Below are 18,678 nucleotides of genomic sequence, written 5' to 3' on the forward strand. Positions count from 1 at the left end.
GACCTGTGAAATTTTAGTAGTTAAAATAATGTGTTTCGATTCAACCATTTTATTTGAGCAGAAATTGGTAGTACAGTAAACGTTAGTTTACTTCTGAAACAGTTTAACTCTACACAAAGCCTTACAAAACATATTCGCTTCTTTTCAACGCTCGTGTGAATGACGTATTTTATAGTACCGTTAATATAACTGGACATGATCATAATGCATCTGGATTCGTCCATTCTATTACAGTTTTCAGAATTACACCCCATATTCTGGAGCAAGATTTTCATAATGAAAGTTGAAACCGAAAACACTTATTTATACCGCGCGATAAAGTTGTTTTTGGCTTAATTTCTAAACTTTGAACGTTCTAATAACATAACTTTGGTAATATGACGTTAACTTAAAGGTCGAAGCCTATTTTATAAGTTCGTAAAGAGCGCCGCAATTACCAATACACTAAAAATAATTAATATTTATGAAATGAATATTTAATTAACCATTACGATTTGTTGGTTTGTTCTAATTATAAAATTATATGACTTTGATTTAAGTGACCACGTCTCACTTCATATATTTATTAAAACACTCAATCGTTGGAATGGAAGTTGAAATATATTTTGGAAAATTTTGGGCAGTTTTCCTTAAGGATTCTAATGTAGGTTTGCACATCACCATTCTATTCATGGCAACATATAGTTACATTATACTTTATTCAAATTTTTTCTTTTCAGAATATTCCTGACGTTGTTTTTAAGCATCTAACGCTTGAAATTAAAATTGGCGTGTCTTTCTTTTATTAAAAGAATCTTGTCTTAAAGACAACATTTTGAAATATAACCTTAAAGTGATAAAGTATAAGAATATTAGAATAAGCTGTTTGAATAGGCGCAGCTTATTCGATTATGTTGAAACTTTTCATTTTTGTATAGGTTTCTCTATTCCAGATAAGTAGTACTCAGGTAGTGCGATAGATTAAAAAAAAAAAAAGGTGTGATGTATACGTTAAGCGGTTGTCTTAACGAAAAGCGTACCAGAAATTCGAATGCGAATCGGTTTTTTTTTATTTCCCTTGTAGGCAAACAAGTATACGGGCTACCTGATACTGAGGGATTACCGTTGCTCATGGACGTCAGTAATGCCAAGGACAGGGCCAAGCCGCTGCCTACCGTTTCTTGCCGTAAATTCACCAAAAAAAGAAAAAGTGTAAGTTACAGTTAGTTCACGAGCTTCAATAAATAGATTTGACTACAAATTATATAATTAATATATTATTAGAGGCGATTCCCTCTTAAGTCAAAGTCGATGGGCGGAGCCATTGACGACGAGCACTCACGTGGACTCGTGACGTCATCTGGAGGGGCAACCGACCGACCAGCGGGGACATCACGCCACCTCGGATCACTTTGGCTAGCAGCGCGCGCAGCGTTCACTTGTCTTAAGATTTAATATTCTGTGTCGATCGTTCCTACCCACTTTTGTATTTTTTTATTTATTTAAATTATTAAGCCGTTGCTAAAATCAGAAGTGGGATAGGGCTTGTGCCCTATCCGCTTTTGGGTTATCCTGGCGTACAGTTTATTTTTGAAATTTGCATTAAATTAACAACGTAATGACCGATATACGTGTAACTGGAAGCAGGGTAGGAGGACGCTCACATTCGCCGAATGTTCGAGACCAATTAGGAATAATATTGGCGCGTTTAATTGCTTAAAACTCAAATGTGAACGTTGCGCGTGAGTCGAGCCCGCTAGGGTCGCAGATAGAAGATGCACGTCCCTGGACCGCGGACGGTGGTGGCGCCGGACCCGTGGTGGCGTTGGGAATCACATCACCGCCGCCGTCAGAGTCCCGCGCGTACGACGCTACAGACAGGATCATCGGAGCATTAAGTGCACTGTCCAAAGTAAGGTCGAACAATTTTTATATTTCTAATTTTGACCCCAGCGTTAATGATATCGATTCTTGGTGCGAAGTAGATTTTTTGTCGGATACTCTCTTATCAAATGTAATAAATCACCAAGTAACTAGCTCAACGACTTTATCACAACCGACCTTACGGTCTATTTTTATTGACGCGATAGAACATGCTCGAGACTGAATGATCAGTTTCGATGGGTGGAAATAACATTCGAAGGGTTCAAAATGTTACTAGTCGGCAACACACTCCATCAATACGTCAATTAGACAACAGTCCGACTGACCAGGTCGGTGATCATGTAAACGGGACGCCGTCTTGTTCCATCGCCGTGTCGATTGTACCCGCGTTTGAGAATAGATGTAAAATAGTTCCACCACGCGCTGTGACAATAAAGAGACAACTACCACATCAGCACGGATGTTAACCGAATCCATTAGATTCGTAAATTCAGATCGAACTCATGGTTACCTTATTTCTAAGTTTTACCCTGCCGTGCAATACATAGACACATTGTGTAAGGAAGTAGAACGGGCTAGATCCTTAACTGGGAAGGCACCGAGTATTTGTCACGAGTTTTGGGCTGTCTTAAGAGTGATGAGCGTATTTGGTTACAGGTGTGATTGTCTAGTGACCGGACGTGAGGTAACTTCGTAAAAGACTTTAAGCCGTGTATCCGCGAAAGTTAGACTATGCCAATATTCTTTATAATGCTATGCAATTAGCATCAGATTGCTTTGCCTCATACGTCGAGTGCGCCAGGAGATCGTTGCTCTGTCTTAAGATGGTCAGAGGTCTGACTGACAAACTCGGAACTTTAATAATGATACGGGGCATAATGGGCCCTCTGGTCTACATATTCACGATTTGATTTAATTTTTGGTGGAGGTCAGGTTAGGCCGAGTCCTCGTAGGGTTCAGGCACTAGTTGAGTCACCAGTGATGCGTAATATCGAGTAATTTTTGGGAAATTAGAACAATCTGGTGAGTCGAATTATTTTTATTTGGATTCTGGTGCCGAATACTTCAGTCCCGAAATATTAAAGCAAGACTTCACAGAAGTTTGAATGATTTCGACACCGATAAGCAAAAGAGAGAGAGAGAGAGAGAGAGAGAGAAGCAAAGTAGCTAAGTTAGTAAAATTTGATGATCTAATGAAGATAGATCGCTTTAACTGGTAATAGAACCTATAACACTCATGATTACATAAAGAAAAGTTGCCCTACTGACGAGTCAAACGTAGAAGACTGTGATGAGTGAGGTGAGAGTACCTCCATCGAGTGGTACAGCTGATACCATCACCATTTGGTCGTACTGTACGCACCTGTCCGTAGTCGTGACTGCAATTCACTTGTGAGTTGTTCAAGAGGGCGATGGGCGGCTGGTGGTATAGCGAAGACCTGGGTCTCAAAGGAGACTATTGTTGTGTTGATCTAGTAACGACCTGAGAGTCGCTGACTATATTGTGAAGTGATGTGTATTGGTTTTATCATTTGTGGTAATGATAATATGGGTAGGCATCAATGACACTAGCTGCGCTGACAGCCAGGCCAAGAACGTTTTATACGATCTGAGTTGTTATGGTTTCTGATTATTGTGTTTTGACCTTGTGTTATCAATGATTGTTATGGTTCAGTTTTTTGGTTTACTACGATCTGGTCATGTAAGAGTTGTGTGCATATGCCTACTGAGTAACGTAAACCTTGCGACGTGGTAACATAGTTCACGTAGCGTGGTAACATAGTTCACGCAGAGATTTACGTGGTAACATAGTTCACGTAGATGTTGTACCGTGGTAACATAGTTCACGCAGAGATTTACGTGGTAACATAGTTCACGTAGATGTTGTACCGTGGTAACATAGTTCACGCAGAGATTTACGTGATAGCATAGTTCACGCAGAGATTTACGTGGTAACATAGTTCACGTAGATGTTGTACCGTGGTAACATAGTTCACGCAGAGATTTACGTGGTAACATAGTTCACGTAGATGTTGTACCGTGGTAACATAGTTCACGCAGAGATTTACGTGGTAACATAGTTCACGTAGATGTTGTACCGTGGTAACATAGTTCACGCAGAGATTTACGTGATAGCATAATTCACGCAGAGATTTACGTGGTAACATAGTTCACGTAGATGTTGTAACGTGGTAACATAGTTCACGTAGATGTTGTAACGTGGTAACATACTTCACGTATATGTTGTAACGTGGTAACAAAGTTCACGTAAAGGTGTGACGTGGTAACGCAGTTCACGTTACGAGTGTATTGGCTTGACATGTTAACTTGGCCATGTCAACCAGACTTTACTCTCACAGTATATTATACACCCGATATGGTAACGGTGCCATGTCGTCAGTACATCTAACGTAACTCAACAAGAGCCTACTATACATGAACACACTGAAATGTGATGTAAAATGCTCACAAAAACTACTAACTTTTACTAATGGTTCATGGTACAAAAATCATGATTGAAATGCAAACAATCTATTTCTATGACGATATCATAGAACACCCCGATAGAAACGCTGTGCACACAGTGAGTCCTGCATCGTCATAGATTGAAGACGGTCATGACATCGAGGTGAACGTGGACGTCCACCAGTCAGGAGAGGCCGTATTAGAGGCGATTCCCTCTTAAGTCAAAGTCGATGGGCGGAGCCATTGACGACGAGCACTCACGTGGACTCGTGACGTCATCTGGAGGGGCAACCGACCGACCAGCGGGGACATCACGCCACCTCGGATCACTTTGGCTAGCAGCGCGCGCAGCGTTCACTTGTCTTAAGATTTAATATTCTGTGTCGATCGTTCCTACCCACTTTTGTATTTTTTTATTTATTTAAATTATTAAGCCGTTGCTAAAAATATATTTTAAATACTTAGATTAAAATAGTACCGGAGTTCGAGACGAGATATTGACCTGAGTGAAGCCTGCAACCTGAGCATTTGAAAGTTAACATTGAACGGCTTCTAACATTAATCTTTGAATTAAAGCTTCAACTTTGAAAATCTGATCCATTTATTAAACCAGTAACGGCTGCTTTTTAGTAGCGTCGATTTAGAATAAAATGTGATACTTCAGGGCGGCTTAATGAATAATTGAAGCCTGTTATCGGGTTCGAAAGTCTCATAAATTCGATTCTTAATCATTGTGCAGAGATAAAATTAGAAAAAATAAAAAACGAATAGACAATTAGTATTAAAATTAAGAATATTGAATGGAATATTCTGAATTTCACACTTTTACCAGGGAAGAAGACACTTTTGGATTTTTACAACAGAATTTTTTTCACCCGCGAGATATAGATACTTAGTACGAAATTATAATAAAAAAAGTGTGTGTGTCCGCTCCGACGCACGACTGGAGTTTACTGGATATAAAAAATTAAACGAAACAATACGAGAAATAGTTCTATATTACGACAACACGATACACTACAGATTATTAACAAATTAACGAGACACAAAACAAACGACTAACAAATATATGAAAATACAAAAAAAGTGTGTGTGTCCGCTCCGACGCACGACTGGAGTTTACTGGATATAAAAAATTAAACGAAACAATACGAGAAATAGTTCTATATTACGACAACACGATACACTACAGATTATTAACAAATTAACGAGACACAAAACAAACGACTAACAAATATATGAAAATACAATAATGAGAGAAACGCGCGATCAGTACGAGGCTTTGTGGCGGACTGCCGGCGCAGCAGCCCGGCGTCACCTGCGATGACGCATTTCGTGTGACATGCGCAATCAGGCGCATAACGCATTTCGTGTGACATGCTAGTACGATTTTGGTCCCCATAATTTTCATACCCCGGGCCTATATATGTAAATCGATTCTAAAGGAGTAAACTCCAATAATGAGAGAAACGCGCGATCAGTACGAGGCTTTGTGGCGGACTGCCGGCGCAGCAGCCCGGCGCGCATTTCGTGTGACATGCGCATAACGCATTTCGTGTGACATGCTAGTACGATTTTGGTCCCCATAATTTTCATACCCCGGGCCTATATATGTAAATCGATTCTAAAGGAGTAAACTCCAATAAACTCCAAAAAGTGTGTGTGTCCGCTCCGACGCACGACTGGAGTTTACTGGATATAAAAAATTAAACGAAACAATACGAGAAATAGTTCTATATTACGACAACACGATACACTACAGATTATTAACAAATTAACGAGACACAAAACAAACGACTAACAAATATATGAAAATACAATAATGAGAGAAACGCGCGATCAGTACGAGGCTTTGTGGCGGACTGCCGGCGCAGCAGCCCGGCGTCACCTGCGATAACGCATTTCGTGTGACATGCGCAATCAGGCGCATAACGCATTTCGTGTGACATGCTAGTACGATTTTGGTCCCCATAATTTTCATACCCCGGGCCTATATATGTAAATCGATTCTAAAGGAGTAAACTCCAAAAACAATTTAAATAAAATGGCTGCTTGACCGCTAGGATAAAGTTATCGGACTGACAACGGCGCAGGGGATTACTAGGAATATATCAGAAACTTTCACTGAAATGTAAACAGCACCTGTACAAAGTTCCATCTCACAGAAGTGGATTATTAAATTATACATATGACGATGAAAATTAGTAAATTAACTACGAACTACTAGTGTGCGGAATGCTTATTATTATAACGAACTAATGTAACTTGATACGGATGTGGCAAGAGACGGCCAGATAAAAGTAACATATATCGGTTATCATGGCAGTCGTAGTTGAGTAACTAAGCGAGCAGCCTTGAAACTGCACGTTATCTGCATGAATAAAAATGTTTTCTTCATTCGAAAACCTGGCAGCTCACCCAATCTCTAAGTATTAATTATGTACCGCCCGTTGACAACGGTAATGTCAGATGGGCAATGTTTACTATTGAGACATCGTTTGAAAACGGGCATGTTATATCGCGGATGAGGTTACAGTACAGAAGACAATAACCCTTATTTCTCTCTGACAGTTCCGAGAGATAGGCTAGTAAAAGGCGTTAATCTGAGTACTAGTAAGTACTAATGTACTGCGATCATCATCATCATCATCATCAGCCTTTATCTGCCCACTGCTGGACATAGGCCTTCCCCAATGCCTTCTACATAATGCGGTCCTCCGCCTTCCGCGTCCAACGACTTCCCGCCGTGCGCACTAAGTCGTCAGTCCACCTGGTTAGAGGATACTGCGATCGCCAACTGGTATTTACTTTGCAGCTGGTTTTGAGGACAAATTGTAAGACTTAAAATTAGCCCTCAAAACCAGCTGCCAGAACTGCCTACGTCTGTGGTGCACTTGTAATTCATTTACAGTAATTGCAAAGCAAACACTAGCAGGAAATTTCTTGGGCTTAAAATTAAAATGTTCTTCTCGAAAGCTCTGTCGACAAAGTGTCCTTGGGGTAAGCCCCGCGTTCGGGCTTAAAATTAAATAGGATTTTTTTAGGTATACGACCTATTGAGGTTCGCAAGATGCAGGCAGCGCAGGACTGATCGTTGTGGCGAGGCTCGGGGGAATCCTATGTCCAGTAGTGGACGTCTGTGGGCTGAAAGAAGAATCTGATGAAATTTTGTTTAGGATGAGTGTTTGACGCTTGTTGTGTATTTGAATTACCGCCTATTTTCGCTGTTATGTCGATCGTTAGTTGACTCAAATCCAGAAAACTTCTATTTCATTAGCTCTGTTGTTTCGTGTTCTTACTAACAATGTTTGTCGAAAGTATCCATAAGCAATTGCATTGACGCCTCCGATAAGTCTGTTATATTGCAATAACTTATCTACAATTTACCATTAATCCCGTATTCGTCACTCACAATTATGTAACAGTCAGGCAAAACTTTAATTTTGTTACTTCATTTGTTTATTGTTGCTGTGACAATTGTGGAAGTATTTTAAGCATGAAAGGCTAGTACAGTAATCTGGCCGCTATGTTAGAAGACGCTATAGCTAGTAGAGTAAAATTATTCTTGTTTATATTTGTGCCGTATAGCGCCATCTATTGGGGACTTTGTTAAAAAGCTCTCAAATATTATGTTGTACTGTTTATTACCTTTTATTTTTTTCTGTCGAATAAGATTTCGTTTTGTCCTTTGACTCTCAGACATCCCGCTGAAAAAGAATCCTATATGTGGACCATAGTAATCAGTTATCCCCATATCCAATTTCGCGCAATCCGTCTTGTAGTTACTAAGTAACGCACGAGCGTGTAAATCCACACAGATAGACAGAAAAAAGTTACACAATCGGTTATATGTTATTTATAAGCATCACCATCTACATCGCCAATACAGTTAACTAAAAATATTACATCTACCGAGACAGCTTTGTTACAGTTTTGTTGTATTGAAATTTCTCACTAGTGAGATTTTTTTTTGCTCTGTGGAATTATATCCGGTATGTATGTAGGGTATATATCTGAAATCTGTCTGCGAAAACAACGTTGGTATTTCAATAACATTTTTTGAAGTTATACTTCTTTAGGCGCGTTATGAAAAATTTATGAGAGTGAAATTTTACGATGCGCGCGCATCGTGACACAAAATTAACAGAAATGAAGTTGCCCACGGGTGAATTTTCGCGCATGTACACTCGTAAAAAAAGGTGTTATTAGCATTCATTTTTTAACGTTAAATATTTATTATTCATTATTTAATATTTAAAAAAAAAGAAAAAAATTATAAAAATAAAGTATAACTTCTTACGCGCGTACGTAAGTACACGCACCCTTTTTCTACGTAAATACAAATGTAATTACATTCACAGATTTATGGATTCATGTTATTATATTATTTCTAACGTTTCGTACTTTACAGATTTCGTGGTCACGGAAGACTGACGTCATTTTCATCGTACAAGCAGTTTTAATTTTTTCGGCTACGACTCATGAAAACCGAAGATTATAAAATACAAATGTACTTAACATGATTAAAAACGTCATCCGCGATGTTGTTTTTAGTCGTATAATAAAATGAAACCTAATATACCTAAGTAACTGAAAAAACAAAATGAACATGAAATGAAATGAAATGAATGAACAAAAAAATCAAATACCTACTTACTGGTGGTACTCTTGTGAGTCCGCACGGGTAGGTAATGCAGTAATGCGTTTCGGTTTGAAGGGTGGGGCAGCCGTTGTAACTATACCGAGACCTTAGAACTTATATCTCAAGGTGAGTGGCGCATTTACGTTGTAGATGTCTGAGCACCAGTAACCATTTAACACCAGGTGGGCTGTGAGCTCGTCCACTGATCTAAGCAATTAAAAATTAAAAAATTACTTGTCATTAACGTTGTGAGCCGTTTGTGCGGGATTGCTACAGGGACTTAACTTGTATTATTAACTTGTATTTGTATGAGTTCATCCATACTACCTGGAGTCACTGCGGTCATCCTCAGTGCGTTTCCAGAGATCTTTTTTGCCACGTACCATCCGGCTATGGAATGAGCTCCCCTCCACGGTGTTTCCCGAGCGCTGTGACATGTCCTTCTTCAAACGAGGCTTGTGGAGAGTATTAAGCGGTAGGCAGCGCATTGCTGAAGTCCATGGGCGACGGTAACCACTCACCATCAGGTGGGCCGTATGCTCGTCTGTCTACAAGGGCAATAAAAAAAAATTAAAAAAATTCAAAATTCCTCGTATTTTTATCGTGTCCATATCGATGAAAAGATACAAATGTAGTGAAAACCAAACACTAATCAATAAACAAATGACTGAATTTGAAAAACAATTCCATATTTTTAAATTAAATTAATTTCAATTTAGAATTTATTGTCAGCCATACATAAATTATGTTTCAAATGGCCAGTATTGTAAAACAGCCATTGCATACCTATGCAATTACCTTACCTTACCTTAATTTCAACCATGGGCGTTAGGAGTGCTGAATCTCATACAAAACACCACAAAAAATACTTTTTACTATAATATAAATATTATATATTTAAAAAATATAATATTATAATATATAAGTCCCGTTTTAATCGTCTCGCACATGAAACTAGTGGCAGCGATGCACTCAACCGATTTGATGAGTGCGTAGTAGGGCAGCCAAGAGCCTTTGCTCGCCCATCTGTCCTGGTGAAACTGAAAAGGCCTCCTGACCACCAGTAATGCCTCAATCACAAAAAAAAAGTTACAGAAGATCGGTAGAGGGGATATGGGTCGGGGTTTTCATAAAAACCGACAAATGAACTCGAGATAAAACTATCAAATATTATACTTTACAAAAAAAATACTTTAATTATATTAAAGTAGAACATATTGATTGAAAACTATCAGAAAGTGCAGAACGGGGGAACCTTCTCGGGCGTTGTTTTTATTAGTTTACGATAGCACATAGCGGAATAAACTTTCCTAATCACTGTTCGAACGACCGGCGTTTAAGAATAAATTAGTGCAGAAAGTTTTGTGGAAAGTAATCAACTTACACGGATGAGGGTACTATGCTCGGAACTCTACGAACGCAACACTAATGCCGCTACTTATTATGATCCTTAGTTTCTGATCATTTTGCAAATGTGTTTTTGGGAATAGGATACATTTACCACAGTTTTTGTTGTTGTTTATAACATTGATAATGTATATTGGGGTGCACCGTAAGCACCGTGCCACATGGCGTCGCATCGCGAGAGCATCGGTCTCTCAAAATCCGACTGATGCATGACCACGACTACTCTGTCAAGAGTGTACGACTAGAAAGAAGAATATTGGTAAAATGATTTGGTTCTTTTTATAAACAAAAACTAGATTTTTGTTACCAATAGAACTCTTTAAAAGTTCCTGGTCTACATTGTACAATGAATGGCCGGCTGTGTCTTCTTGATCTAGAATTGTATGACCCCATCTCTTCCCGTGGGTGTCATTAAGTCAACTCTAAGAGATTTACTAGGGAGTGGGCAGCAGAGTTTTCTGAGGATCATGGTAGCGTAGCACTTATTGATGCAGCCATCTATTGACAAACACCGAGCGCTTAGTTGAGCACCTAATACTAAAATTATACAATGATAGTTTCTTTTATAAGTACGTATATCAAGGAATGACATTATCACAATTGTTACACCATTTTGAACACAATAAAAAAAGGATTAAGCTTTATTTGCTTGGAATAATTTTGTAGCGTTTCCAATTTGTATTTCATTGTAAACGTAACATCGTGTTTCGATATTCCTGCACTTAATCAGGGATTTTCATATTTGTCATCTTTAGGCACAAGCCTTGTTATGTTTCTGAAATAGCTGATGTCCACGGACGAGATCAATCACTCACCATCTGGCGCGCGGTATTGTCGCCGGCATGGAATCGCAATATATACAGCTCTTGGGGTAGTATTATGATTTTGAAATTAATTGAATTTAAGCTAATTATAGATCTTCTTAGAGAAATGATTTTTTAACATAACTCAGAATCGGATAGCAATGTAAAAAAAAAAAATCATAAAAAAAAATGTTTATTCAAAAATAGCGGAGGTATTTTTGCTATTCACTTGTTTATTTATCAGTTGGATTGTTTGTTTTCTCCATTGACAATCAAACGAAATTTTCAAAAAGTATAATTGATTATGGCGATACTATGGTGTGTATGCTTAGGAACATTAAAAGTATACCTACAAAACTAAAAAGTTACTGTGAATAGGTATTATGAAAAATACCAACATTTTGTACCGAGACTATTTCAGCCAAAGCCTTACAACAATTTAATATCGAGGCTCTTTGTTTTATTGCACTCGCGAACTAGCAAATACGCCAAACAAAAGACAAATACGAGAATGGTCAACCTCCAGAATCGATGCTACAATGATAGAATCCAAAAGAACAAAAAATAATAACGTTACGTAAACGTCACGACTTCAAAATTCAAGAATATTTATAAAATGTATTCCATATTCAACCTCTGGAACCGAATTAGGCATAGTTTTAGGATAGTTCATTTCCAGGTCTTACGATAACAGATTAAACTTACGTTAAATTAAGAGATACGGGTATGCGGGTGGTGCGCTTCGTTCCGCTCGCAGACTACTAAGATTTCTCATCGTGCGACTACCCTAAAAACACCTTTACCGTAGGACTTCCACTCTAATTTCTATCTTGATTACTGATCATAGTGCTGTACTAGCTAGTTAGCTGTTGGTATCATCACCCTGCCGGACCTGCTGTTTTGAATTGACTTATAATAGTTGCTTTAAGTTAATTGAAAAAAAAATCGATTTTAATCATATAAAATAAAATTTAATTAGTGATTAATGCTATTCACGAAAGATCCAATTTTCACTCGATTTTTTTAGTTAAATATCTCTTAAAGGTTTTACACGTAGGCAGAACGTGATTTTGGGGTTAGTACTAATTGATTCCGATCGATAATCGTGTACATTACACATAAACAGAAGTTAGTGATTAAAATTGGTTTGAGATCACCTGTCGCGTACTCGATCAACAGGAAGGGGGTCCGGGCGAGGCACGGAGGAGCAGGACGCAGGCTGTGAGGACGCCAGTCGCCGCCCAGCCGCCCTACGCGATCCTCGCCGCCATACAACGCAACCGGAGGCTCTGCGCCCTCGGCACGACTCTATAACTTGACACTAGTTTCCATATATCGCGAGACGTAGGTCATTTTCTGGTTAAAAACACAAATCTAGTGGCACCTGTTTACGTTCGAACTGTTTAGCTGTAAACCAAATTCATTCGAAGTTAATCGTGTGCTAACAGATCGCGAAGGTTTCTTCTCTGCCCTTTCAACGTATTCCGCTGGAAGCTACGGTAAGTTTAAAGTAGAATTAAGTAGTTTAATAAAAGTGTTGCACGTATTGATAGCTTCGGCTCGATGATCAAAACGAGTTAATCTTTCAGATTTTCGTAAAAATAATAATATTCGAGTTCAAGTTTTTTGGTATATAAATGAAACCACAGATAGAATGTTAATGGACATTAACCCATAAACACAGCCCACTGAGTTTCTTGCCGGATCTTCTCAGTGGGTCGCGTTTCCGATCCGGTGGTAGATTCTGCGAAGCACTGCTCTTGCTAGAGCCAGTGTTAGCAACACTTCGGCTTGAGCCCCGTGAGCTCACGTACAGGTCAAGGAGAAGCTGAAATAGCCTCTCAAGGCTATGAGCATAGTTAGGGAAAAAAAGGTAGTGGACAGTGAAATATACAAAATAATGCTTACTATGCTTATACATAATCCAACTTAAGCATAAAAATATAGAACTTTGTACACTAAATATAAGGAGCAGCGACGGTAGTTACTTAGTAAAATTATGTAAAAATAATAATTAACATATAATCTAAGTTACAACATTAACAAACATAATTTATGCACATTTTAAGTAGTTTACACGCAACGTAGCCTACGTAACGAAGGAAAACATTGGGATAAAGATAAAGAATATCGATAACGATGCCCTAAACGCCGATTTTTAATCGAGAGAGGAAATATCAGAACATACAATAAAAATATTTACATTGTTGTTTAGTTCTCTTTTCTTTTTCGCATAGTCCCTACATGTATATTTTTGTAAAACATGATAGTTTTGTAATACCGAAAACGACGTTTGGCTTACTAATTATCATTTGTGGTACTCATTTATACAGTTTGAATTCACAAGGTATGTTCGATGTGAAGGCTATTTTATAGCTAGTAGTATCGGCTATTTCACTAAAATCACAATAAGGTAACATGTTATCTCTAATACCGGTGAGTTTGCACCTTTTGAACACTATAGACACAGCCCACTGAATTTCTCGCCGGATCTTCTCAGTGGGTCGCGTTTCCGATCCGGTGGTAGATTCTGCGAAGCACTGCTCTTGCTAGAGCCAGTGTTAGCAACACTCCGGCTTGAGCCCCGTGAGCTCACCTACAGGTCAAGGAGAAGCTGAAATAGCCTCATTCCGATAGAGGCACCCGTCACGCGCGGACGTGCTCATCGACCACTCGATCGCCCGGCCTTTGTTCGCCCGGCTTTTGTTAGCCCGGCCATTGTTCGCGCGGCCTGTGTTCGTGGTACATCTGCCGACTAAGTGCTCTTCCTGGAAGTTTTTATTTGTTTTGTTTCCTTTTGTTATTTCTGTGTTCGTGGTACATCTGCCGACAAACTGTCTTCCTGGAAGTGTTTAATTGTTTTGTTTCTTTTTGTAATTTCCGTTTTGTTGTGATTTTTCTTTGTACTGCAGTAATCGTGCCGCATCGCCACCTGTGTTCAATAGAACCGCTCAGGTCCGAGAAGTTGGGGCCTCGCCGCAAGGCGAGTGTTTTCTAAGACCCAGGGTAGCCCCACCTGGGCACGTAGACATCATGGACGCTGTATTTGCGGAATTTCTCCGGCTTCGCTACCCAAAGCTCACTTCCGAGTTTCAGGCCTTCAAGGCCGATCACACTGCGAGCCCTCTCGTGGACTCCACCGAGCTCGCTGCTCCTGCGTCGCCTGTACCTGCGTGCAAAGCTTCTGCATCGAGCACCGCAGCCTCCGTCGTGCCTGCCGTTCCCGCGTCGCCTATACTGGCGAGTAAAACTGCTGCGTCGTCCGCCGTTCCAGCAGCGCGATCATCCGCGGCCTCCGTCGCGCCGTCCAAAACACCTACTCGTAGGTCACCTGCGCCCGCCTCCTCGTCCTCCGACTCTGACTCGGAGATGGAGGTCGACCTCGCTCCCGCCTCATCGACGGATGGATTCACCCTGGTGCAAAAGGGTAAGAAGCGTGCCGCGGAGTCTCGAGCTCCCGCGGCCGCTAAAATTAGCAAAGCCGCGAACGCGTCGCGCCCCCGCCCTCAGACTCCCGTTGCGCCTCCAGCCCGTGCCACTCCGTCGCCGCGTCCGGTGGCACAAAATAAAGCCCAGACCCCTCCCCCGGTAATCCTTCAAGAGAAGGCAGCTTGGGAACGAGTTTCCCTGGCCCTTAAGGCCAAAAATATCAATTTTACGAATGCCCGTAACCTCGCGAACGGCATTCAAATTAAGGTTCGAACATCCGACGACCATAGGGCCCTCTCTTCTTACCTCCGTAAGGAGCGTATAAGTTTCCACACATATACGCTCCAGGAGGAGCGCGAACTCCGTGCCGTTATACGTGGCATCCCTAAAGAGTTGGATGCCGAGCTCGTCAAGGCCGACCTTCTCGAACAAGGCCTACCGGTTAACTCCGTACACCGCATGCACACAGGCCGCGGAAGGGAGCCATATAATATGGTTCTCGTCGCCCTCCAGCCTACCCCCGAGGGTAAGCAAATATTCAACATCCGAACGGTCTGTAGCCTTTCCGGAATCGCAGTCGAAACCCCACACAAGAAAGGCACACCTAGCCAGTGCCATAACTGCCAATTATACGGGCATTCTTCCCGTAACTGTCACGCGCGCCCCCGATGCGTCAAGTGCTTAGGCGATCACGCCACGGCCCTATGCACTCGCGATCAAAAAACCGCGACAGAACCGCCTAGCTGCGTCCTGTGTCGAACACAGGGTCACCCCGCAAATTACCGCGGATGCCCCCGAGCCCCGAAAATAAATCGCCGCGTCGCCCGCCAAAACCGCCTCCGAGCTTCCGGCCCAGACATCAAAGCCTCGGCACCCTCTGTGTCGCAGGCTAAGCCAGCGTTCGTTCCGGCGCCGGTGCCCAGTGTCTCGGCCTGGGCGAAACCGCTGCCGTACATGAACACGGCTACAACTCCCTCCTCCGCGATTCGTCCCGCCCCCGCGACTCGTCCCTCTCCCGCGACTTGCCCTCCGACCGCGTCCGACAATCTCGCTTTAGCGATCGACTTCTTTCAGTCGATCAACTTTGAGCGCGTTAACGCTTTGGGCGACGCCATTCGCTCTGCCTCCACTGCACAACACTTTATCGCCGTTGTGCAAGAATACGCCGACGTATACGCGTCATTAAATACGTACGTCCTCCCCTCACTCCGCCGGTAATCAATGGCGTATATAAGTAGAATAAAGCCCCTATCCGTAACGATAGGATTTTTTAACGCTTACGGTCTCGCAAATCAGCGTGATCAGGTTTCTGACTTTTTGCGTGACCATCAAATTGATATCTTTTTAGTGCAGGAGACCCTACTTAAGCCCGCGCGCCGTGACCCTAAAATCGCGAACTATAACATGGTCAGGAACGACAGGCTCTCTGCTCGTGGTGGTGGTACCGTCATTTACTATAGAAGAGCCCTGCATTGCGTCCCACTCGATCCTCCCGCGCTCGCTAATATCGAAGCATCAGTGTGCCGAATCTCACTGACGGGACACGCGCCGATCGTTATCGCGTCCGTTTATCTTCCACCGGATAAGATCGTTCTAAGCAGTGATATCGAGGCGCTGCTCGGCATGGGGAGCTCTGTCATTCTGGCGGGCGACCTAAATTGTAAACACATTAGGTGGAACTCACACACCACAACCCCGAATGGCAGGCGGCTTGACGCGTTAGTCGATAATCTCGCCTTCGATATCGTCGCTCCGCTAATCCCGACTCACTACCCGCTAAATATCGCGCATCGCCCGGATATACTCGACATAGCGTTATTAAAAAACGTAACTCTGCGCTTACACTCGATCGAAGTAGTTTCAGAGTTAGATTCAGACCACCGTCCCGTCGTTATGAAGCTCGGTCGCGCTCCCGATTCCGTTCCCGTCACGAGGACTGTGGTGGATTGGCACACGCTGGGCATCAGCCTGGCTGAATCTGATCCACCATCGCTACCGTTTAGCCCGGACTCTACCCCGTCTCCTCAGGATACCGCTGAAGCCATAGACATCTTAACGTCACACATCACCTCGACATTAGATAGGTCATCGAAACAAGTTGTAGCGGAGGACTTCCTTCACCGCTTCAAATTGTCCGACGATATTAGGGAACTCCTTAGAGCTAAGAACGCCTCGATACGCGCCTACGACAGGTATCCTACCGCGGAAAATCGTATTCGAATGCGTGCCCTACAACGCGACGTAAAGTCTCGCATCGCCGAAGTCCGAGATGCCAGATGGTCTGATTTCTTAGAAGGACTCGCGCCCTCCCAAAGGTCTTACTACCGCTTAGCTCGTACTCTCAAATCGGATACGGTAGTAACTATGCCCCCCCTCGTAGGCCCCTCAGGCCGACTCACGGCGTTCGATGATGACGAAAAAGCAGAGCTGCTGGCCGATACATTGCAAACCCAGTGCACGCCCAGCACTCAATCCGTGGACCCTGTGCATGTAGAATTAGTAGACAGTGAGGTAGAACGCAGAGCCTCCTTGCCACCCTCTGATGTGTTACCACCCGTCACCCCGATGGAAGTTAAAGACTTGATCAAAGACCTACGTCCTCGCAAGGCTCCCGGTTCCGACGGTATATCCAACCGCGTTATTAAACTTCTACCCGTCCAACTCATCGTGATGTTGGCATCTATTTTCAATGCCGCTATGGCGAACTGTATCTTTCCCGCGGTGTGGAAAGAAGCGGACGTTATCGGCATACATAAACCCGGTAAACCAAAAAATCATCCGACGAGCTACCGCCCGATTAGCCTCCTCATGTCTCTAGGCAAACTGTATGAGCGTCTGCTCTACAAACGCCTCAGAGACTTCGTCTCATCCAAGGGCATTCTCATCGATGAACAATTCGGATTCCGTACAAATCACTCATGCGTTCAACAGGTGCACCGCCTCACGGAGCACATTCTTGTAGGGCTTAATCGACCAAAACCGTTATACACGGGAGCTCTCTTCTTCGACGTCGCAAAAGCGTTCGACAAAGTCTGGCACAACGGTTTGATTTTCAAACTATTCAACATGGGTGTGCCGGATAGTCTCGTGCTCATCATACGGGACTTCTTGTCGAACCGCTCTTTTCGATATCGAGTCGAGGGAACCCGCTCCTCCCCACGACCTCTCACAGCTGGAGTCCCGCAAGGCTCTGTCCTCTCACCCCTCCTATTTAGCTTATTCGTTAACGATATTCCCCGGTCGCCGCCGACCCATTTAGCTTTATTCGCCGACGACACGACTGTTTACTATTCCAGTAGAAACAAGTCCCTAATCGCGAAGAAGCTTCAGAGCGCAGCCCTAGCCCTAGGACAGTGGTTCCGAAAATGGCGCATAGACATCAACCCAGCGAAAAGTACTGCGGTGCTCTTTCAGAGGGGAAGCTCCACACGGATTTCCTCCCGTATTAGGAGGAGGAATCTCACACCCCCGATTACTCTCTTTAGTCAATCCATACCCTGGGCCAGGAAGGTCAAGTACCTGGGCGTTACCCTGGATGCATCGATGACATTCCGCCCGCATATAAAATCAGTCCGTGACCGTGCCGCGTTTATTCTCGGTAGACTCTACCCCATGATTTGTAAGCGGAGTAAAATGTCCCTTCGGAACAAGGTGACACTTTACAAAACTTGCATAAGGCCCGTCATGACTTACGCGAGTGTGGTGTTCGCTCACGCGGCCCGCACGCACATAGACACCCTTCAATCTCTACAATCCCGCTTTTGCAGGTTAGCCGTCGGAGCTCCGTGGTTCGTAAGGAACGTTGACCTACACGACGACCTGGGCCTCGAATCTATACAGAAATACATGAAGTCAGCGTCGGAACGGTATTTCGATAAGGCTATGCGTCATGATAATCGCCTTATCGTAGCCGCCGCTGACTACTCCCCGAATCCTGATCATGCAGGAGCCAGTCACCGTCGACGCCCTAGACACGTCCTTACGGATCCATCAGATCCAATAACCTTCGCACTAGACGCCTTCAGCTCTAGGAGCAGGCTTAGGGACCTCGGTAACCGTACTCGTCGA

General features: G+C 42.7%; 2 protein-coding genes across 2 annotated transcripts in view; both read left to right on the forward strand.

Moving 5' to 3' along the window:
• The window catches only part of LOC692810 (EN protein binding/engrailed nuclear homeoprotein-regulated protein), an 85,628-nt gene extending 76,764 nt beyond the window's left edge, over nt 1-8,864 (forward strand). Inside the window, exon 11 of the mRNA XM_062670839.1 lies at nt 8,741-8,864. Coding sequence (XP_062526823.1) covers nt 8,741-8,763 — 23 coding nt within the window. The 3' untranslated portion in view covers nt 8,764-8,864. The remainder of the gene's footprint in view (nt 1-8,740) is intronic.
• A 3,382-nt stretch (nt 8,865-12,246) lies between these two features.
• LOC101747089 (BAI1-associated protein 3) overlaps nt 12,247-18,678 on the forward strand; it is a 108,931-nt gene continuing 102,499 nt past the window's right edge. The window contains exon 1 of the mRNA XM_004931571.5: nt 12,247-12,680. The gene's annotated coding sequence lies outside the window, so the exon portion shown is untranslated. The remainder of the gene's footprint in view (nt 12,681-18,678) is intronic.

Source organism: Bombyx mori, chromosome 11 (genome assembly GCF_030269925.1).
Source record: "Bombyx mori chromosome 11, ASM3026992v2".
In the NCBI taxonomy this organism is placed as follows: Eukaryota; Metazoa; Arthropoda; class Insecta; order Lepidoptera; family Bombycidae; genus Bombyx; species Bombyx mori.